General features: G+C 45.5%; 1 protein-coding gene and 1 long non-coding RNA gene across 3 annotated transcripts; one reads left to right on the top strand and one right to left on the bottom strand.

The window, feature by feature from the left end:
• Positions 1 to 1,745: 1,745 nt before the first annotated feature.
• On the bottom strand, positions 1,746 to 7,870 carry LOC132690184 (uncharacterized). Its single transcript, XR_009615299.2, has 3 exons — positions 7,338 to 7,870; positions 2,709 to 2,811; positions 1,746 to 1,766 (listed from the first exon to the last, which is right to left on the bottom strand). It is a non-coding gene; the product is annotated as an uncharacterized LOC132690184 (long non-coding RNA).
• On the top strand, positions 6,657 to 22,855 carry MARVELD3 (MARVEL domain containing 3). Of its 2 annotated transcripts, none has more exons than XM_060650246.2 (3): positions 6,657 to 7,131; positions 10,061 to 10,188; positions 21,225 to 22,855. In XM_060650246.2, the coding sequence occupies exons 1-3, from the start codon at positions 6,746 to 6,748 to the stop codon at positions 21,860 to 21,862; spliced, it is 1,152 nt and encodes a 383-aa protein (XP_060506229.1). In that variant the 5' UTR covers positions 6,657 to 6,745; the 3' UTR covers positions 21,863 to 22,855. The 2 variants fall into 2 exon arrangements, with proteins under 2 accessions (XP_060506229.1, XP_060506230.2); XM_060650247.2 differs by lacking the exon at positions 21,225 to 22,855 and adding an exon at positions 15,308 to 16,647 and having other exon boundaries at positions 6,659 to 7,131.
• Positions 22,856 to 23,187: the final 332 nt, after the last annotated feature.

Genomic DNA, 23,187 nt, shown 5'->3' with positions numbered 1-23,187 from the left:
GTTTTTTGGTTACTTCTGCCCCCTCCATACCCCGTGTACACCCACGCACATCTTTTTCTTGCCCTGCGTCAAGGGTGTGAACTTTAAAAGACAGTCTCGTTCACTTAGGAGTCAACAGTGCCTGATAAACAATAACGGTGACGGTAAGAACAGTGAATACTTTTACAGTATTAACTTTGCCAACCACTGCTTCAAGTGTTTTACACATATTTACTTGATTTAATCCTAGGAGATGGGTACAATTATCCCTATTCTGCAAACACGAACTTCCTAAGGTCATATATGTAGTATGCAAAGTTCAGGAAAGATTGAACTAAACTGAACTGTGTGCTTTTTCTATCACACCTCCGATGAGAGAAATAGAGTCACCCAGGCCAGTTGGGCAAGGAAATGCTCAGGCTGAAGAAAGGGGAGTATGGCGAGGACACCCCCACCCTGAGCCTGCGCTGCCCCCTGCTGGCCAGCTCTGCCCTTGCTGCAGACTAAACAAGGTCAGAAGTCCTCTCTGTCACCAGAGCTAGAGCCTGGAGTCTAGGGACCAGCACAGGATATTCCGAAAGAGAGAGGGAGCCAGGAGATGCAGGGAATATGCAGGAATTTCCTCTTGATCCACACACCTGAAGGACTGTTTCCCTGATAGGGATGGCTGAATGAAACCACTCAGAGTTAAGAACACAAGTGGGAAAGTCAACCCTCCACCGCCAAGTGCCATAGAACATATCCCAAACCAACAGAAATGTTTATTTTTTAAGAAAAAATTTAGGTGAGGATTTGGATTATTCTCACATTAGGCTCTCCCTTCTGGTGGAAAATTGAATGCTAATTTATATTAACAGATTGGTTCTCAAATGGGGTGCTTTGTGGGACTATTAAAAACTGCAGATGCCCAAGCTTCATTCCAAGCATGCTAAGTCATAACCAGCAGTGTAGGGGCACCTGGGGGGCTCCGTCGGTTAAGCGTCTGACTCCTGATTTGGGCTCAGGTCAGATCTCACTATTTGTGAATTTGAGCCCCAAGTTGGGCTCTGTGCTGACAGTGCGGAGCCTGCTTGGGATTCTCTCTCTCCCTCTCTCTCTCTTTGTCCCTCCCTTGCTCTCTCTCCCTCTCCCAATAAATAAATAAACATGAAAAAAAAAAAAAAAAGAACCAGCAGTGTATACTATTTTTCCTCAGAGCTAGCCTCCTGCTACATTTTCCCAAACTCGAAATCTCTAAGACCATGTAGCATCCCACTTTTCCAGTTTAAGAAAAGGCAATGCCTTTCTATTTGTGCTTCAGCAGAAAACGGTGTTATTTTACAACTCTAAAATGTAGATAATCAATAACAATCAAAAAAAGTAAAATTTTACCTTTGGACATACAAATTCTATCTTGTCTGGTAGAGGTTCAACTGATTTTCCTTTTGCTCTTTGCAAACAATTGGTTTTGCCTCCTTTGTACACCTGTTTCATGATTCCTGATCTATACTGGGTGTGTTCTTCAGATTTTCTTTTGAACCTGTGGTAACATCTGCCTGATTTCCCCCCATGACTACTGAGTTAAATAAGAGGTTTAGCATGTGTCTGTTTTATATCTGAATGAGAGTTGTGATCTTACCTTTTCAGGAGATTTCTCTTTAACACACCACGGGCGAGTACTTTCCTTTTCTATAGTCTTTGGCCATCTGCTACTGGTGCTCTCTGCTTTGGTTGAACATTCAACCTTCACAAGAGGGCTCCTGTCCTTGTAATCTTCTACTATATGCATAAGGTCTGTCCACGAGTTCCTGAAAGAAGGTAAAAGAATCAAAAGATTTTATATTTATATTTTATTCACCAATATCTTGCAGGTGACAGTGGTTGTCAGCTGGGACTAACAGCCATAACACCCAAACATGGCTTTTTCATGTAGCCTGAGATTCCTCACATTACTTGACTGGGGTCCAAGATGGAGCATTCTCAGAGAGAGCCAGGAGGAAGCTGCACTGCCTTTTTTTTTTTTTTTTTTTTTTTTTAACGTTTTATTTATTTTTGAGACAGGGAGAGACAGAGCATGAACAGGGGAGGGTCAGAGAGAGGGAGACACAGAATCCGAAACAGGCTCCAGGCTCCGAGCTGTCAGCACAGAGCCCGACACGGGGCTCAAACTCACGGACCGCGAGATCATGACCTGAGCCGAAGTCAGCCGCTTAACCGACTGAGCCACCCAGGCGCCCCTGCACTGCCTTTTATGACAGGACTTAGAAGCCATTTCTATTCAGGGCCAGCTTCACAGAATGTGACCTGTGCAGTCACCCAGGGCTCCGTACTTAGAAGAGACCCACACTTGGTTTACCACTCTGTTGTCACCATCTTAAAATTCCCAATAATATTTAAACAAAGGGCCCCACATTTTTATTTTGCACTGGGCCCCACAAATTATGTAGCCAGCACTGAATCACTTTGTCCAGCAACCATAATGTCCTGCCCAGGCTCACAGGATGGGAATTGAGACTCCCCATCTTGAGGGGGCAGTGCCAAAGTTTTGGAAGAGTATGTGGGGCTAGAAATACTGGTGTGGTCTTTTTTAGAAAAGGCAATCTGCCACAGACAGTTTGTGGAGAAGTTAAGGCACATAACCTGGAGATTGGAAAGACTTTCCTCCACGGCCTCCCACAAAGACATATCCGTGTCCTCCTTGTTCCACAAAGCATCCTAACGAGAATAAAAAGGCAAATGCATCTACCCACCTGTCTACTTAGCAAATCCTGACTGAGCACATAATGGGAAGCATTTGCAGATGACTCTTAGAGACCCTGCCCTTAGCGGACTTGGTGCTCGGAGTGATGGTGTCTGTGAAGGGAGAAGAGAAAGCAAAGGGTGAAGCACTATTTAAAAAGAGAAAACAGGGGTGCGTGGGTGGCTTGGTCGGTTAAGTGTCTGACTTCAGCTCAGGTCATGATCTCACGGTCGTGAGTTCGAGCCCCGCGTCGGGCTCTGTGCTGACAGCTCAGAGCCTGCAGCCTGTTTCGGATTCTGTGTCTCCCTCTCTCTCTGCCCCTCCCCTGTTCATACTCTGTCTCTCTCTGTCTCAAAAATAAATAAATGTTAAAAAAATAAATAAAAATACACATAAAAAAATAAAAAGAGAAAACAAGCTTGGGGCGCCTGGGTGGCTCTGTAGGTTAAGCATCTGACTTCAGTTCAGGTCATGATTTCAAGGTTTGTAAGTTTGAGACCCGTATCAGGCTCTCTGATGTCAGCACAGAGCTTGCCTCAGATCTTCTGTCTCCCTCTCCTCCTGCCCCTCCCCAGCTCCTTCTCTGCCCAACCCCCCCCCCAAATAAATAAAAACATTTTTAGAAAGGGAGAGAGAAAACAAGCCCCAAATGGTTCGCCCCACATAGCAGCAAACCAGTAAGTAGTCGATCAAAGTAAAGATTACATGGGAATGCAAGCTGGTGCAGCCACTCTGGAAAACAGTATGGAGGTTCCTCAGAAAACTAAAAATAGAACTACCCTACCACCCAGCAATTGCACTACTAGGTATTTACCGAAGGGATAAGGTGTGCTGTTTCGAAGGGACACATGCACCCCCAGGTTTATAGCAGCACTATCAACAATAGCCAAAGTATGGAAAGAGCCCAAATGTCTATCGATGGATGAATGGATAAAGAAGATGCGGTATATATGTACAATGGAGTATTACTCGGCAATCAAAAAGAGTGGAATCCTGCCATTTGCAACTACGTGGATGGAACTGGAGGGTATTATGCTAAGTGAAATGAGTCAGAGAAAGACAAAAATCATATGACTTCACTCATATGAGGACTTTAAGAGACAAAACAGATGAACATAAGGGAAGGGAAACAAAAATAATATAAAAACAAGGAGAGGGACAAAACAGAAAAGACTCATAAATATGGAGAACAAACTGAGGGTTGCTGGAGGGGTTGTGGGAGGGGGGATGGGCTGAATGGGTAACAGGCACTAAGGAATCCACTCCTGAAATCGCTGTTGCACTATATGCTAACTAATTTGGATGTAAATTTTAAAAAATAAAAAAATAAAATTAAAAAAAATTGTTTTTAGAAATGTATCATATGGTCATTGTAGAGATTTGGGAAATTAAAAAAAAGAATTAAGAAGAAAATTAAAACAGCCATAATTCCACCATCTAGAATAAATGATTTTAATATGCCACAAAATATAATATAAACATGTTAGCAAAGTGAAGATTACAATGGATACATAACTGTTATTTATGCTTTTACTACTACTGTTTGAAAATTATTATACATGTGAGTAGGGTGTAAAATAAAATGATGGAAAACAATTGGGAATTACAAAAAAAAAAAAGTAAAGATACAAAACAAAACAAAAACAAGGGAAACAAAAAGGTGAGCTGGTGAGGGGGGTTGTTTATTCAAAAAGAGGGTTCCAGAGCCCCAGAGGCAAGGTCTGAGAGAGGCAGCACTTTGCCACTTGAACCATCCTGTGTCTGCCCGTTCACCAGGCCTCTTATACAGCCACAGTTGTGCCAGGCTCAGAACAGGGTATCGTTCAAATAAATATCTGTGGAAGGCCCTAGGATTAGGTCCACAGGGCTCCTGTGGGCTGCTGTGTGGCAGGTAGGCCTGTGATCTCACCCTCCTGGGTTTCCTACTACCTCACTCAGCACTTCTTAATCCTCTTAGTGTTGGCTCTAAATGTTAGATTTCCCAGGGACTCTGCCCAAGGCCTTCCTCTGCACTCTAACCCCTCTGTCCTCAGGTGAGTGCCTTTACTCCCACGGAGTGTCTCCACCCCACCCTCTCCCTGCTCCAGACTCATTCACCTATTCCTTCACAACTGAACACCTACACTTAGATGAATCACAGTCACCTCAAATTTTGCATGTCCAAAATGGAACTTTCCACTTTTCCCCATATCTTGTTCCCTCCAGTCTTCCCAATTCAGTAAATGGCTGCCTCCACCGCCCAGTCACTTCTCACTTGCCTTCACTCCCCTACATCCAATCCATCCTGTAAGTTCTTCCTGGATGAGAAGGAGGCAGCTTTGGGGATATCTGAGAGAATGTTCCAGAAAGAGAAGCTCCTCCACTACCCAGTCACTTCTCACTTGCCTTCACTCCCCTACATCCAATCCATCCTGTAAGTTCTTCCTGGATGAGAAGGAGGCAGCTTTGGGGATATCTGAGAGAATGTTCCAGAAAGAGAAGCTCCTCCACTACCCAGTCACTTCTCACTTGCCTTCACTCCCCTACATCCAATCCATCCTGTAAGTTCTTCCTCCAAACCACAACCTGGATCTGAATATTTCTCACCAGCAACTGAGTCACTATCACCCATCAGATTGCTTTGGTAGCTTCTTTTTCTTCTTCTTTCTTTAAAGTTTATTTTTTTATTGCGAGAGAGAGAGAGAGAGAGAGAGAGAGCAGGGGAGGGGCAGAGAGAGAGAGGGAGAGAGAAAGAATCCCAAGCAGGGTCCGTGCTGTCAGCGTGGAGCACGACATGGGGCTCCAACTCACAAACCTGAGAGACCATGACCTGAGCCAAAACCAAGAGTCGGATGCTTAAGTGACTGAGCCACCCAGGCGCCTCTGCTTTGCTGGCTTCCTAATTCATCTGATGCCTCTACCCTTGACCTCCTGTCATCCACCCTCCACACAAAAACCAGAGTAGTATTGTAAAACCATAAATCAAAACAAGTCGTTCTCTTGCTCAAAACTATTCAGTGTTTCCCCATTACTTTCAGAACGAAAATGCAGACTCTTCACCCTAAAGACCCTACATCACCTGCTCCACCTCTCAGCGTCATCCCATCCCCTCTCACTCCCCTCGCAGAAACCTTCTTCTCCAGCTCTCTGCATTACTCAGCTTCTCTTTCTGGAACGTTCTGTCAGCTATCCCCAAAGCTGCCTCCTCTCATCCAGGACTGAACTCAAAGGTCCCTTCTCAGACCTGCAGAAAGAAACCTGCCCTCCTCCTTGTTAAATTTTAGACATTGTCTTCTTTCTTCCTCTAGGGCCCTTTCTCTCTTTTCCCACACACGCCAGAAGGGAAGCGCCTGCAATGAGAGTTTGCCACTGTATCTTCAGGGCCTGCTAGAGTAGGTGCTCACATATATTTGTCTAAAGGATTCATTAACAGACGGCAATTTTATGTTTTTAAATATCCTCACTTGACAAAAGAAAAAGCTGCCTATTCCACGTAGGTTAGTCATTTTAAAAAACGTTCATAAGCCCAGGGCTATTGCAGTAGACGAACTGGCCACAAGCACCCCTGAACAACACAGTTGTAAGGACAGCAGAAGAGGGAGGAAGACAGAGAGGGCCAGTGGAGGGGAAGCCGGCTGGGTGACTGGGTGGCTGGAGGGCCATAAAAATGGGTGAGCGAACGGATGCGCACGCTCCGGGAACGCACACCCACGGGGCTAAGAAAGTCGAGAACTCACTTCCCTTTACCACCCACCTTTCGGGGTCACTGAGAGGATACGCCAAAGAAGACGAGGTGTGGTGGGCGGGAGGTCGTCAGCTCCGCTGCGCGCAGAGCAGCGAGCCACACCCCCAAGCCCTAGCCCAGCACGTGCTTCTCGCTTCTCGCGCGCCCAGCCGCGCCCCCTGCCGGCAGCGCGCTTAGGTAAGCCCTCCCCGAGCCCGCCGTGCCGCTAGTGCGCGTGCGCGCAGGTGAGCGTCCCGCCCCGCCCCCGGGCTTGGCCACCTGCCCGGGAAACTTGTGGATTGTTGCCCTCGGGTCGCTCCGGGGTGGGGACGCGGAACTGGGCCATGGAAGATACGTCGGGGGCTCGCGAGCCCCGTGCCCGACCGAGAGAGCGGGACCCAGACCGGCACTCCCGTCCGGACCGAGACCTCCACCCCGAGCGACAGCGGGACAGACACGGGAACCGGCGCAGGGAGAGAAACGGGGGCGAGCGCAGGGACGGGGACCGGGACAGGGGGAGGGACCGGGACCCCCGCCACGACAGACACAGGGTCGAAGACCTTCGCGCGGGTGAACAAAGAGTTTGGGAAAAGTCCCGCCAGAGCCGGACACGGGACGGACCCCGCAAGCCGACCTGGGACTCAGCCTCGCCCCGCTGGCCCGCGCCTTGGGAAACCACGGAGCCGTCGCTCCCGAGGAAGGAGCGCTTCGGGCACCGTGACCCGACAAGGTGAGGTGGGGTTAAGGGGCGCCCTGAGACCTGGGCACCCAGGAAGCCTGGGTCTGCGGCCTGTCTGCGCTGCTCCCACGCCCCCGGCTTCGTGGCCTAAGAGGCCGGCTTAAAGAAAGGCAGTGCCATTCCTCCCTTTTGCACTCTTGGAGGTGACCTGGGAGGGAAAGAAAACCTTACGGTGCCCCCCACTTCTTGATCCGAACCTGATTAACAAAGTAGAAACCACTCCTGTTAGCAGTGGCAGGGCCAGGGACCAGGTAAGGCGGAAGAGAGGACTTCAGGACAGGAAAGGGAAGCGGTGGGAAGGAGATTAAGTAGGTGGTGTTAACTTGAGGCTCCTCCCACACGACTGCCCCTTGGGGCTTCAGACCCTGAGACCTTTGTCCAGTGTTCCCAAACCAGCCCACCTCCAAGTCCCAGTGCCAAGGGCTAATTAAAAGCCGCCCAGTGAAGGGTTAATAGTTGAATCTGCAACTTCTTCTAGGGGTATATGCGTTTCAAAACAGACAGCTGGGAGAGGCTACCGGTTTAGCCAAAGAACTAAATGCACCTAAAACTCCCACCGAAGGGCAGAGATTTCCCTACCTTTGTCACTGAAGTCTTTCCGGGCAGCCTCATTCAAATCCCATGATTGTTTCAGATCCCACCCCGCTGAATGAACACAGTGTGCCATCCTTGCCCGGTAGAGCACAGAGAATTCCCTTATGGGCCTTGTGAGGTGAAAGCCTCTTGCTGTTCTGCAGGACTTAGTACGCTGAGAGAGGGTAAGGATGGAAGGCAGGAGAGGAGGCAGTCCTAGACCCCACACCTCCTTCTAGGGCGTTGGTCTTTTTTCCCTCAAACATTCCATCCAACTCCACAAATATTACTGAATGCCCACATTAGATTATGTGCCAGGCCAACAAGGAGAAAAGTACTAGAGTGATGGCAGCTTTCTGGTTGACCCCTGCCCTCTTCTCTACGGAGGAGTCAGGTTCCTCTCTGCTATAGGATTTGGAGGCTTAAGCTTGGCCTCCCTCCCTGTTGTGTCCACACAGCGGGGAAAGCTGTTATCTTGAGCTTATGTTACATTATCTAAAACCAACTAGCCAAACTATGAAAAAGGGTGTGCCCAGATATAGTCACAGGCACTAGTTATTGTTCATCCCTGACCAAAGCCAAATTGCTTTGGTAGCTCTTCAGAGCTACATTTTGGATTTCCTTCTAAGTCGGTGTCCCAGTCCACCACCCCAGCCCCAAACGAGTGAAGGGAATACTTTTGTGTTTTTGGCTCACAGACAGTTGGTGGTTTGAAACCAAAGGACAATCTATTTCCACGTTTCCTCTACACAATAAGCTTTTATTTAATCAGCAGGATGTAGGAGCCAGAGCTCCATTACTTAATGGGTGAGATATCCTGGCAGTGTCCACAGTCTGGTAGGAGACAGACAAGTAAACGGGCTGGTTGCAGCACAGTGTGAAATGTGCCACTTCAGGGGAAGCCAATTTGAAGAGAACAGATCCCCTGCCTAAGATCTGGAAGATTTCTTGGAGCACAATGCCCACAAAGCTGAGTTCTGGAAAAGGGGCAAGAATGGGAAGACTGGGAGAGGAAGATGAAAGGGGTTCCAAGCAGAGAAATAGCTTCCATAGTGACCTAGAGCATGGGAATGCTGTCATCTTTTTGGGGGGTGGGAGTGGGGGGTTGGGGGTGGAGAAAGGAAGTTTATTATGGATGGGTCTGTGAGTATGAGGTTGTGAGTGAAGAGAGAAGAGCAAGGGCTCTCCTGTGTTGTGCTAAAAGTTTGGACTTTATCCAAGGCCATAAGAGTTTAAGGATTTCAAACCCAAGAGATCCATGATGAGAACATTAGAAGGATCCCTGGAGCCGAGTAGGTGGAATGCAGACCCCACCATTGCTTCTCGGACAAAGCTCAGGATATGCTGGCTAAAGGGGGAAAGAAAAAAAGTGCCAGAACTAGCAGAGGAAGAGAGAGAGAGATGACTTCCAAAGTTGTCTGTACTACCCATAGGCCTAGAGAGTTATTGCAGACTAAGATCTTTCTAAAGTAACAAGAGAATGAAGAGAATGCCAGCCTGGGCATCAGAGTCTTGTGAGTGCAAACTAATTTGTTTTTGTTTTTTTTAATGTTTATTTATTTTTGAGAGAGAGAGAGAAAGAGAGACAGAGTGTGAGGGACAGAGAGAGGGAGATACAGAATCCAAAGCAGGCTCCAGGCTCCGAGCTGTCAGCACAGATCCAGATGCAGGGCTTGAACTCACAAGCCATCAGATCATAACCTGAGCTGAAGTCAGATACTTTTTAAAAAAAAAATTTTTTTTAATTAACATTTATTTGCATTTTGAGAGTCAGAGACAGAAAGAGCACTAGCAGGGGAGGTGCAGAGAGAGGGAGACACAGAACTGGAAGCAGGCTCCAGGCTCTGAGCTGTCAGCACAGAACCCGATGTGGGGCTCGAACCCACAAACCGTGAGATCACGACCCGAGGTGAAGTCAGTCGCCCAACCGACTGAGCCACCCAGGTGCCCCTGAAGTCAGATCCTTAACCAACTGAGCCACCCAGGCTCCTTGAATGCAAACTAGTTTTAAAGAAAGCCGGGTCTGTGATGACTGAAAACCTAGGCTCACAAAGGTGGCTCCTGGCTACCTAGTTAGCTGCAGGTGGACAGACTAGCATCAAATCAGTGTTCAGAATTGTAGAGATATGTGATGTGGTAGCTTAACAATGTTGGGCTAAGTATTTGGATACTCTGTGGGGCCACTAAACCAGGGAAATCTCTGGAATATGAAGTACTACGGCAAATGTTGTTTCTGTTCTGCCCATCTCTTTAATGTCTGGGCCCAGTTCGAGATGTTCAGTGTTCTAATACTGAACAAGCTCTTGAATTTGAAGCCCCTAATGACCATATATGTTTTTGGTTATAGTGAACCTACTTCAGGGAGATACCTGCCCTCGAACCCCAGGTCTGGACAAGAGGGAGTGGAATATTACCAGTCAGAGGCTGAAGGACTCCTGGAATGCCATAAATGCAAATACTTGTGCACTGGGAGAGGTGAGCCATTTTGACCATTTACTGTTTGCTGATGGTTCTCAAAGGGATCTGAGCTGGCGAAGCAAAAATTCAAGTAGATTTCCCTTTTGGGTCCCTAGCATTTTCATTTCCATAATTGCAATGAGGTTCTCATTCCCCCCACCCCGCCTTCCCCCCGCCTCCCCAAAAGAGTAGGAACGTCTGAAAGGTACAGCTAGATTTCCGGTGCTTCTCTTCAGATGTGCCCTGGGGTCTGGCGAGGCAAGCAGCAATGCTGGCAGGTTTCAGGCCTCAGAGGTGGAAGAATGGCAGGCAGAACCAGCTATGAGCTGTCAGCTGTGGGAGGGCTGAGTTAGAGCCACCTGGAGGGGGCAGCCTAGTAGCATTTCATGTTACAGTTAATACTTGTTGACTGAGATCCATAGTAAGAAATTTATTGTACATTAAGACCAAGTTCACACACACACAGATGTTGTGAAACCATACTTACCTTATTATATACCAAGTACATGGGTAATTTCTATTGTACTGGTTCTTTTTTTTTTTTTTTAAGTTTACTTATTTTTGAGAGAGAGAGAAAGCATGAGTGAGGGTGGGGCAGAGAGAGAGAGAGAGAGGGAGACATAGAGTCCGAAGCAGGCTCCAGGCTCTGAGCTGTCAGCACCGAGCGCAATGCAGGGCTCAAACCCACAAACCACGGGATCATGACCTGAGCTAAAGTAGGACGCTTAACTGACTTTTCTAGCCACCCAGATGCCCCTGTTGTACTGTTTCATTGAGAACAAACAAAAAGAAAAAAAAAAACACAGTTACTAGAACACACAGTTAGCAAAAACACTTAAATGATATCATGCATCAGCTCCAAATGTGGTTCCCAGAGTTCCCATCCAAACCTGAGTGTTTGGCCTTGCCAGCTATGAAGAAAATCTGGTTTGCCAGGGTGAGCCCAAATCACATGATTTGGTGAGAAGTTTTTCTAAGCTGCATATGACTAAGGGGGAAAACTTCTCAGCCTAAGGGTGAGAAATCAAGGAACTTGTCCCTGAAAATGTACTGTAGGATCATTCCAATGATGCACATGATTGTGAGATTCTATGGAACTTTCGTGAAAAAGCTCTAGGCAATCCAGATACAAGAATCTGCACTCTAGTTCACATATACTGGCACAACCTCATTGCTTCTAATTCACTTAGTAACTCCGGAGGCTCAGAGAGGTATCTAAGCTCAGGTGTTAAGTGGAAGAGCTGGAATGCAAACTTAGAGTAACTCCAAGACCTAAAGTGGTTTACTCACTTGACCTTTCTTTTTTTCTTGCTGATAAAAATAAGAGGAATAAGCCAGAGGCTGGTTAACAGGTTTCTCAGTAGAAGTATGTTTTCCTCTGTGATTATTTTACCAAGAGGAGAGGGCAGGACTTGAAGCTCCTGACCCAAATGCACCTTGATTTAGCTTTGTCTGCTCCTGGCTATTTGGCTTTGGGCCTAGAGGTCATTTCTGAGTCAAGATAGTGAAAGGATAGTTCACTAGTCCCAAGCTAACCATTGAAGGCTTTTTAAGGATTCTGGATGTTCAGAAACCCACATCAGTACACAATACTTGGTGTTGTGTTGAAACAGCCATTAAACGTAGGAACTTGTCTCCAGCAGGAAATGCATGCCTGGATAAAGGCCACCTGAAGATTTTCAGCCCTGTCTTAGAGTAGATCTTTTGTGACTTCCTCTTTGGTGAAATCATGTCCTCTTCCAGCAAACTGGTGGAGAAGGGAGGAAGCTGTGTCCCTCTCTGACTTCCTAGGGAGACCTAGGAGTTGGGGCTTTGAGCCATGCTTTGGAAGAGTTCAGTGGAACAGTCAGGACACTGACACAAAGAGCGGGGTCCCACATTCACTTATGAGCAAGTCCCCTCAGATACTAAAATCTTCAGGGGCTGAGACTAAAGATGAGACAAAAAGCAGGTACAAATGTCCCCGTTTGTATCTCAGATCACCAGTGCATGTGCATGTACAGGTTGTACTCATTTATTGTCTGGAGGGACAGGTGAGGAGTTGCAAGTTCCCTGGGTGCATTTCCTGCTCTCCTTCTTGGCTCCCTGATTTATTTGGAGCAGTTTCGTTTTGCCTTTGGTCTTTCTCTCTCCCCTTCGACCAGTAGTGCTCAAATCATGACATTTGCATTCAGGTTAATTGCGCATCTCCCTCAGCCCTGCTTATTCTTTTCTGGTTCTATAAAATTTAAAATAAGAATAAGGAAGGGTGCCTGGGTGGCTCAGTTGGTTGAGTGTCTGACTCTTGATTTTGGTTCAGGTCATGATTTTCAGGTCGTGGGATCAAGCCCCTTCTCAGGCCCTGCACTAAGCATGGAGCCTGCTTAAGATTCTGTCTCTCTGGGGCACCTGGGTGGCTCAGCCGGTTAAACACCTGACTTCCTTTCCACTCAGATCATGATCTCAGGGGTCATGGGTTCAGGCCCCACATCAGGCTTTGTGCTGATAGTTCAGAGCCTGCTTGGGATTCTCTCTTCCCTCTCTCTCTGCCCCTCCCCTGCTCATGCTCTCTCTCTCTCTTTCAAAATAAATAATTTTTAAAATATTTAATCATTTTTGAGAGAGTCAGAAAGAGAATGTGAGCAGGGGAGGGTCAGAGAGAGGGAGACACAGAATCTGAAGCAGGCTCCAGGCTCTGAGCTGTCAGCACAGAGCCCGACGTAGGGCTTGAACCCATGGACCACAATATCATGACCTGACCCAAAGTCGGACACCTAACCAACTGAGCTACCCACGTGCCCCAAAATAAATTAAAATAAAAAAAAAAAATTCTCTCCCTCTGCCCCTCTTCCCAGCCTGTGCTTGTTCTCTTTCTCTTTCTCAAAATAAAAATAAAAATAAAAATAAAACCTATAAAATAGGAATAAGGGGCTTGTAGGGTCTCTGCTCTCCCCACACTGTATTAAGAAATATACATATTTGTTCCCATACATCAAAGACATTGGGAAAACCCTAAATGTTCTTTACATTGGAATTATTTAAACTTGTGGTATTCTATACATCCTTTAAAAATATGAAGTATATTGATTTATATTTGCTGAGATGGAAAAAAATGTTCACACTATATTCTTAACTGAAAAAAATAGGTTAAATAATAGTAGAGTAGGTCCCCATTTTTCACCTAAAAGCAAATAAACAATAGAAAAATTATGCATATATGACAGAAAAGTCCAGAAGAAAAAGTAATGGTCACAGTGGTTATTTTTTTAATTGGTTGGGATTTAGATACCTTTACATTATATGTTTCTGTCTATATATATATTTTTTTACAGTAAGTATGTATTACTTTTATAATTAAAGAAAATAATGCTATCTGCATTTGGGGGGGAAATTGAAGAGTGTTAAGATAATACATGAGAGTGAATCATTCCAGTTACAGAACATGTAGATGTAATACAGCTTCATACAGCACACAGGCATCACCAGCTGGACCTAGGCACAAAATCTGGTTCTCTAAACCCCTGGGAGCTGCTGGGAGTCTACCCCGAGTCAGCTGACCTCTTGCAACCATTCAGGATATATAATTTCAAGCTCAGAAGCGCCCAGCCTTATAGAATCCTGAGAAAAAGAAGCCACACACACACAACGATATGATTCCATTTATATGAAATTCTAAAGGGATGCCTGAGTGACTCAGTTGGTTGAGCGTCCAACTCTTGATTTTGGCTCAGGTCATGATCTCATGGTTTGTGGGATTGAGCCCCACGTTGTGCTCTGCACTGCCAGCGAACAGCCTACTTGGGATTCTCTCTCTCCCTCTCTCTGTCCCTTCCCCGCTCGTTCCCTCTCTTTATCTCAAAATAAATAAACTTAAAAAAAATTCTAGAAAGCTCAACCTACTCATTCCTAATGGCAGAGAGCAGATCACTGGTTGTCTGAGGAGGAGGGTGAAAGACTGACCACAGTCTCTCAGGAACTTTCTGGGAAGATGAAAACATTCTGAATCTTGACTCAGATTGCATGGCATGTGTGTTTGTCAAAACTCAACAAGCTTGGGGCGCCTGGGTGGCGCAGTCGGTTAAGCGTCCGACTTCAGCTCAGGTCACCATCTCGCGGTCCGTGAGTTCGAGCCCCGCGTCAGGCTCTGGGCTGATGGCTCAGAGCCTGGAGCCTGCTTCCGATTCTGTGTCTCCTTCTCTCTCTGCCCCTCCCCCCTTCATGCTCTGTCTCTCTCTGTCTCAAAAATAAATAAACGTTAAAAAAAAAAAATTAAAAAAAAAAACTCAACAAGCTGTACATTCAATGTGGGTCATTTTCTTCCATGTCAGTTATATCTCAATGAAGTGGGTCTTAAGGAAAGCAGCCAACTTTGGCGGAAAAGCTGGAGCTCTTTCCTTGTTCAAGACAAAGAAACCAAGGGCCCTGAGAGAATCTAGCCCTGAGAAAAAAACCACAGCCCAAATTTGCTTTTTAGGGAAACTAAAGAAAACAAAGTTAAACTTTAGAACATACTTACTGAGTTGAAATCTAAGAACAATGAAACCCATTACATTTCTTTAATTCAGGAAGCCTTGTGGGTTTAATTGACCTAATCTTTCCTGTTTCTAATATATGTGAACCACAGTTGACATTTTGATGTATAACTTCTATACTATTTTCTGACTTCATTGTATTTTTTTAAGCTCTGCGTTATTTCCTTCAAACTTGGAGAGGTTTCCTCTTTCAAACTGAAGAAAGCCACAAAACGTATCTAAAGAGAAGATAACTATTTTTTAGTCTTCTTGGCATGGATGGGCTGGGGCTGAGAATGTTCTTGCCTTCTATCAAGGATGCCTTTCTTTCTGGTTGGTAACTGGTCTGATTTCTCTCACCCTCTTCCTGCACCCCATGAGGGGCAAGCTGTTTTGAGAGTTACTCTTTCTAGCCTAGAGTACTTCCAGCATCATTTCCGGAGCCCACAGTTGCACGCTAGCACCTAATGTTCATCAGGCGGCTTTGGCTGATCGGGGCCTCCCCATGGTGGTGGTAGGGGGTGTGTGTGCGCGGAATAAAGAGACTGCTGTGGTGCTGGCTACTGCAGGGAAGATGAGCAGCAAGGTGGAAGTCTCCAAGCCTGAAACAGCACCTGTGAAAATGGTAACACGCCCTTCTTTTGCAGCCTGCTGTCAGATGCTGGAGGTTCTCCTGAACTTGTTGATCCTGGCCTGCAGTTCTGTGTCTTACAGTTCCACAGGGGGCTACACAGGCATCACCAGCCTGGGGGGCATTTACTACTACCAGTTTGGAGGGGCTTACAGTGGTTTCGATGGTGCTGATGGGGAGAAAGCGCAGCAGCTGGATGTCCAGTTCTACCAGCTGAAGCTGCCCACCGTCACTGTGGCCATGGCCTGTGGTGGAGCCCTCATGGCCTTCTGCTGTCTCCTGGTTGTTCTGGGTGTCCTGCGGGTCCCATGGCACTGCCCCCTGTGGCTGGTGATCGAAGGCTTGCTGGACGTACTCATTGCCGGGGCCTACATCCCAGCTCTGTACTTCTATTTCCACCACCTCTCTGCTGCCTACGCCTCTCCAGTGTGCAAAGAGAGGGAGGTGCTGTACCAAAGCAAAGGCTACAGCGGCTTCGGCTGCAGCTTCCATGGGGGAGACATAGGAGTTGGAATCTTTGCTACGCTAGCCATTGGGGTCTTTGCTCTAGGGGCTGTGCTGGCCATCAGGGGTTACCGAAAGGTCAGGAAGCTGAAAGAGAAGCCTGCAGAGATGTTGGAGTTTTAGGCTTTGTAAAAAACCGTCCTGCCCAATATAAGTGATGGTAGTTACTCTGAACGACTGGAATACTGGAATACTTCACTGTGGGACTTGCCAGCCCTTGAAGACTGATGGGCCGACTTTGGTATCCTGCATGAAGCTCTGGGTTACACAGAGCAGTGTTCTCTGATGTACCACACTCGGGTTCTAGAGTCCTTTCTTGGTGAGCGATGACCCACAATGATTGAAACAGAACAAAACTGGAGGTCGGGACCCACAAGGAAGAGGCATGTGCTGTAGGACAAGGCACTTTTGATTAACTAGAGAGAGGTGACCAAGTGAATCTGAAGAACCTTATCTTTAAAGTCCCTGAAAAGCCATCTACCAGGAGACAAGCATTTCAGCCTGAACTTTTCTAAACACAACTGTTTTAAGCAGATGAGCCCCGAAGTTCTTCCACACTGAGATCTCCGATCCTACACGTCCTTAATGCTCTGGGTGCAGGGTGTAGGGATGGATGCTGGGGAGACACCGCCTGTAAAATTTAAGTTGGAGGTAGTCGTGGGCTGAACAAAGAGGAATACGATTAATTCAATGAGATGCAAAGAAGCTACTCCAACAAGCTGCTTAGAGTGGCCTTGAAAGCTCAATAAGTGTTTTGTACCTCTTGTAAATGTGCCATTGTATGAAGAATTCAACCCAACATCTGGGAGGCAGGAGCCATCCAGAATAAAAGAATGTAAAATCTTTCCCAACAGTAGAATGCCACTTTTGGCCAGACAATTTAATGGGTCCTATTACATGTTAAATTATGGCTTCTGGAACATTACAATATATTCTTGGTACAAATGAATATGTTCTTTGCATTACATGAGCCAAATAAAAATCCAAAGAAAAATTTTAACTTGGAGGTGATGTCTGCTTGAGATTCTCTCTCTCCCTCTCCCTCTGCCCTTCCCTGGCCCATGTGCACACGCTCTCTGTCTCAAAAACAAACAAACAAATTAAAAAGTGACTTCCATTTGGGTTTAGAAAGTGAAATATATGCTTGTATATGATTAGAAAATTTCTTGAAGAGGGGCACCTGGGTGGCTCACCCGGTTAAGTATCCAACTTTGGCTCAGGTCATGATCTCATGATTTGTGGGTTCAAGCCCAGCTCTGGGCTCTGTGCCGACAGTAGTGAAGCCTGCTTCGGATTCTCTGTCTCCTTCTCTCTGTCTGCCTCTTCCCCACTCGTGTGTGCTCTCTCTGAAAAATAAAATAAATAAACATTTTAAAAAAAAAGAAAATTTCTTCAAAAATGTACATAAGAAGGCTTTAGGAATATTTGCTTCTGGAGAGAAGGAGATTTTATTTTTCATTTTATGCCTGGCTTGACTGCACATGTTTGTTTTATTTTAGATAAATAAAAAAATTTGATTTGCTCTCCAGTTTTTTCACATTTACTATATATATATATATACATATATATATATATATATTTAATTTTTGTTTATTATTTTTAATTTACATCTAAGCATATAGTGCAACAATGATTTCAGGAGGGGATTCCTTAATGCCCCTTACCCTTTAGCCCATCCCCCCTCCCACAACCCCCCCCCCCCAGTAACCCTCTCTTTGTTCTCCATATTTAAGAGTCTCTTATGTTTTGTTCCTCTCCCTGTTTTTGTATTATTTTTGCTTCCCTTCCCTTATGTTCACCTGTTCTGCATCTTAAAGTCCTCATATGAGTGAAATCCTTTATTTGTATTTCTCTAATTTCACTTAGCATAATACCCTCTAGTTCCATCCATGTAGTTGCAAATGGCAAGATTTCCTTCTTTTTGATTGCTGAGTAATACTCCATTGTGTACATATACCACATCTTCGTTATCCATCCATCCATCGATGGACATTTGGGCTCTTCCCATACTTTGGCTATTGTAGATAATGCTGCTATAAACGTTGGGGTGCATGTATCCCTTCGAAATAGCACTCCTGTATCCCGTGGATAAATGCCTAGTAGTGCAATTGCTGGGTCATAGGGTAGTTCTATTTTTAGTTTTTTGAGGAACCTCCATCCTGTTTTCCAGAGTGGCTGCACCAGCTTGCATTCCCACCAACAATGCAAAAGAGATCCTCTTTCTCTGCATCCTCGCCAACATCTGTTTGCCTGAGTTGTAAATGTTAGCCATTCTGACAGGTGTGAGGTAGTATCTCATTGTGGTTTTGATTTGTATTTCCCTGATGATGAGTGATGCTGAGCATTTTTTCATGTGTCGGTTGGCCAGAAATAGATGTATAATTAAGCAGAATATTACATGTTCAGCCACAAAACCAGCCTCACCCAGAAAGACCCCATTTATAACAAAAATCTCATGTCTGTTTCAGTGTCCACTTCCTTCTACAGAGCCTTCTGCTCTTTCTGGAGACTTGACCCATCCCACCATAGAGATAAACTCCTAGCTCTGGCAGTCAGCATTTTTTTCCTCTTCTAATGGCTGTGAATCTTTCTGCACTAACAGCAAGGTTGGAAATAGGTGAGCCTGTTTGATATTAATAGCTAAGCCAGGCCAGGCCTGGCTGGTACTGTGATAATATTCAGTGGCTATATTCCTTCAACAGATCCCACATCACTGGACCCAGCAACAGACCATTATTCCTCTCAACTGTTGTAGCCCAGAGGGGTAGTTGACAAGATCTAGATTTATTTCACGTCATCCTAGCAGATACATGCTGTGTGGATCATGACTCCACTGTTTGGGCAGAATCTGTCCCAGAAGGGACAGCTTTCCCCATCTGGTAGAAGGATGGTGTTCCTGCTTCCCTTCAGGGGGAGAGATGTTAACACACGTACACAAGGAAAACCAAGGCAGAGAGAGGTGTTCTATGTAGAGGATAACTACTCCCCCTGAATTAGAATGATATTTGGGCCAATTCACTTGCTCTGCTAGAGGGAGCCAGTGGCCGGTAGTTTATGGTGCTTGGGTGGAGAGTGGGCAGTTCTGATCTGATGTTATCTTCAAATTTAAATAAGAGGAATGTAGCTCCTCAACCGTTAAAGCCTTTGGCTGCTGTGTCCCATGGACCTCCTAGGAATTTGTGTGGGCCTTGCAGGAGTTAGGATCAGCAAAGCCAGTATGTTAGAGAAACTGGTATTTAGCTACCCAGGTTTTTGTTTGTTTTGAGAGACAGAGAGAGAGAGCAAGCAGGGGAGGGGCAGAGAGAGAGAGAGAGAGGGAGACAGAGCAGGCATTGCACTGTCAGTGCAGGGCCTGATGCAGGGCTTGATCTCAAGAACCCTGAGATCATGACCTGAGCCAAAATCAAGAATCGGATAATAGGGTGCCTGAGTGGCTCAGTCGTTAAGAGTCTGACTCTTGGTTTCTGCTCAGACCATGATCTCACAGTTTGTAAGTTTGAGCCCCATGTCCGGCTCTGTGCTGCCAGTGTGGAGCCTGCTTGGGATTCATATTCTCTCTCTCTCTCTCTCTCTCTCTCTCTCAGAATAAATAAACTTTAAAGAGTCAGATGTTTAACTGACTGAGCCACCCAGGCATCTCTAGCTGCCCAGTTTTTATACGCTGTGGTACTGTCTAATGTATTAGAGAGGTTTCCTGATTTCTGGGAAACCACACTTGTCCAATTTCTTAAATCTCTCACTAAGCCCCTTCCAATACCATCCACTTGTGTAACATTTTATGATTTTCCAAGTATTTTCATGTACTTGCTTTCATCAAGTCTCACCCCACCCTGTGGGATAAGACAGGCAGTTATCTTCATTCGTCAGATGAAGTGTGTGAGGCTTCGAGTCAGTGACTGGGGTAAGATCACCAGCAGTGAAGTGTGGGGACGTGAACCTGGTGTTCCCACTGGAGGGGTCATGTGCTTTCCTCTTAGTTCTCATCTCTGAACCCTGGGGAATGACAGGAGACATTCCCCCACAAGTACACCTAAGCAGAGGCTATGGCCTCTGTCCATGATGAATGAAAGCTGACCTTGGACAAGAAGATATTCAGTCTCCATTCGCCTGTTGATTCCTCCTGCCTTGCGGCATTTGTGAATTCCTTAAACTCAAAAGAAACCCCCAAGTGAACAGCCCATGTGTCCATCAGTTGAATAGACTGGGCCATCCACACAGTGACTTTAGAGCTACTTAACAAAGTATGTGGACACTGTCGGAGCTGATCTGAAAACATCTCCAGGAATAGTTAAATGAACAAAACAAGACTCAGAGCAATGTGTGCGGAATGCTTCCTGGTGAAAAAAGCAGGGCAGGGGTGATGAAATGCTGATTTGAGTGTGCTTTTATTTGCATAAAGAACACTGGAAAATTACATCAGGAAATAATGAAAGTGGTTGGGGGTAGAGAGCAGGGTGGACAGGGACATGAGTGACTTTTTTCCCTCAGTTTATACCTTTTCATGTCATTTTTAGTTTAAAAAAAAAACTTGAAGATTTGAAATAATTATAGATTCGCAAAATGTTACAAAATCAGTACAGAGAACTTGAATACCCTTAACCCAGTTTTCCACAATGGCCGCATCTTGCATAACCATAGTGTGATACTGTATCCGGGACATTGACAGTCTCCTGAGCGTATTTAGACTTCACCAGTTTTACAAGCACTCCCGTCTGTGTGGTTTTGTCATGTGTTACATTCATGTGGCCACCACTACCATCAACTACAGAACTGTTCCATCAGCAGGCATCCCCAGGGCTTCCCCCCCTTATAGTCACAATGCAACCCCTCCCCACTCGTCCCCATCCCCGGACAACCATGGAACTGTGTGCTCTGTCTCCCTAATTTTGTCATTTTGAGACTGTTACATAAATGGAATCATACAGTGTGTGCCTTTGAGACTGGCTTTTTTCTCATAATTCCCTTGAGATCCACCCAAGTTGTTGCATGTATCAACGGCTCCTTCTCTTTTAATTGCTGAGTAGTTTTCCACAGTATGGATGTACCTGATTAACCGCTCGCTACCGAGGGACATTTGGGTTTCTGACACTAGGCTATTACAAACAAAGCTACTGTGAGCTTTCGTGTACACGGTTTTGTGTGGACTTTGAAGTTTTTGTTTCTTGAGGATGAGTGCTCCCAGAGTACAGTCGTAGGGTCACATGGTAAGTATGTTTTCGTTTTTTAAGAAACTGACAAAATTTTTTTCCCAGAGTGGCATTTTGTTTTTCGAACATATGAGTATTAAAAAAACAAAAACCACGGATGTTAATGTTAAATCCGACCGTGTCCTTCAAATCAGGGCCCCAGTGGTACTTCTCTGATCTGACCTACAGTTTTCCTGGGTGTGAGTGACGTCAGCGTTAAATCCCGAATCTCTCTCCTCCTAGGTGTGGTACAGATAGTGGAGGTGATACTGAATGGGATGGTTCTCATGTGTATCGTGGCCTCCTACTTTGTCCTTGCTGGATTCAGTGCCAGCTTCACCAGTGGCGGCGGCTTTGGGAACAACTATTACTCACCGTTTGAGGGCACCGAGCTGGAGCAGGTTCGGCAGCTGGACCAGCAGTACACAGTCCTCCGGGCACCCCTGATATATGGCGGTGTGGCTGTTTCTCTGGGGCTGGGTGTCCTTACTATGAGCGTTTTACTCCAGGGAGCCCAAAGTCTAACCAAACTGTCGGCGAAGTGGCTCCTGCTGGAGGCCTCCTTCAGCCTCCTGGCGGCAGTGAGCTACAGCGTAGGCATTGGCACTTACCTCCACGTAGCCTTGCGGATCAATGCCACAGACACTTGCAGAGCCAGAGCACGGCTCTATGCCCGCAAGGGTCTCACCTGGATGAACTGCCAGCTGGCAGGCACTGATGGAGCCGCAGCCACCTTTGCTTGTCTTCTGGTGGTTACGTACGGTGCCAGCGTAGTGCTGGCCCTGCGGAGCTACCGGCAACAGAAGCACTACAAAGACAGCCAAGCACAGAACAGAAGTTACAATGACGCGCCTGAATACCTGTGGTCAGGAACGCTCTGAGACTTCTTCTGGAACCTAAATGGCAACCCACCTCCCTTGTTTCTCTCAAAAAGATGTGTCCCTTAAAGTGGCACGTTACACAACTATGGTCTTCACATACTTGATTTTACAAATGTTCCCTCTGGTACCAGTGCAAAGCTAGATGATCATTTCATTTTTTTAATCAGTAAGTCTTTGTTGGCTGAGAGCTTGAAAAAGATGTCTCCACCTTTGCAACAAAGAGCAACATTGCAAGTCTGGGGATGCCTTTGTGGTGTGGCTCTCTTACCAGATGGTAAGGTAATCATGATAATAGCTACATAGCCAGAAAAATTCTGAGAGATGAGAATTACACATCCGGGGTAGTAGGTCCAGTGTTACAGTAGAAATATCTTCCCGTCATAACTACTTAAGGTCATCAAAAGAGACGTGCCATTGCCCCCCGTATTTGGTCCCAGGGGAATGATTTTAAAGCAGTTGGATGATTGAGTTCTAAATGAGTAATTACATTCTGACTCTCTTAGAAGGAACACTCTGTTGGTACAGCAGTGTGCCCTGACTGCCTGGGTCCAACGGAGCGTTCCTCCCTTACAGATGGGAGCCAGGATTCCTGATGCATGAAGGGAGACGCTTTGAGAATGCATGTTCCTCCTCAGGATTCCTGCATTAGGGCTGAGAAAAAAGGGTTTTTCTGCCAGCGTCCAAGTTACTTTTTTGTTGCAAGTCATTCAATTGGATTTCACTTTCCTAAAATATCTTATAATTTTCTTAAATATGAGGCTTCCAGATGGAAACAAAATTCGTAAACTTCTTAAATGTGTTATTCAACTGATATCAAAAGTAAAATGTAGTGAATTTTATTAGACTAGAAAGGCTTACTGGAGGCTTCTTCATTTCTCCATCCCCTGACAGTCCCCTCTAGAGGAGCCCTTCAAAGGTAGATTGTAATCACTCAGGACCCTGGATTGTTTTCAGAATGTAATAGATCATTAACACTGAAAATTAAAAATAAAGTTTTTCACTTATTTTAATCTAAAGTTTTATAGCTGTTCTTATACTTTACTAGTCTCAGATTTTCAGTTGTTAAATGCACCTAGAAATACATGCATTCTTATGACAGTTTTTTTCCCTAATTGCTCTCTTGCTTTTCAATAGCTAATTGTTTTTTTTCTGTAATATCAGTTTTACTTCCATATTATAAATGAGGTTAAACTATTAATAAGTTCAAATTCTTAGTACATTTCTAAAAACAATCTATTTCCACAATGCAATTTTGACATAAATCTCAGATTCTCTAATTTACAGTTAGTAAGAAATCAGCAAACATAAGCCTCTTTCAACAGATG

The sequence above is a fragment of the Panthera onca genome, chromosome E2 (genome assembly GCF_046562875.1).
Source record: "Panthera onca isolate mPanOnc1 chromosome E2, mPanOnc1 haplotype 2, whole genome shotgun sequence".
NCBI lineage: Eukaryota > Metazoa > Chordata > Mammalia > Carnivora > Felidae > Panthera > Panthera onca.
This window is presented reverse-complemented; position numbering and strand designations above follow the sequence as displayed.

Excerpts from the sequence above, each read along its gene's own strand:
- MARVELD3 (XM_060650246.2), top strand. The coding sequence starts at position 6,746 with ATGGAAGATACGTCGGGGGCTCGCGAGCCCCGTGCCCGACCGAGAGAG. Across the intron at positions 7,132-10,060 it reads GGGCACCGTGACCCGACAAG|TGAACCTACTTCAGGGAGAT; the intron begins GTGAGGTGGGGT and ends TTTTGGTTATAG. Across the intron at positions 10,189-21,224 it reads ATACTTGTGCACTGGGAGAG|GTGTGGTACAGATAGTGGAG; the intron begins GTGAGCCATTTT and ends CTCTCCTCCTAG.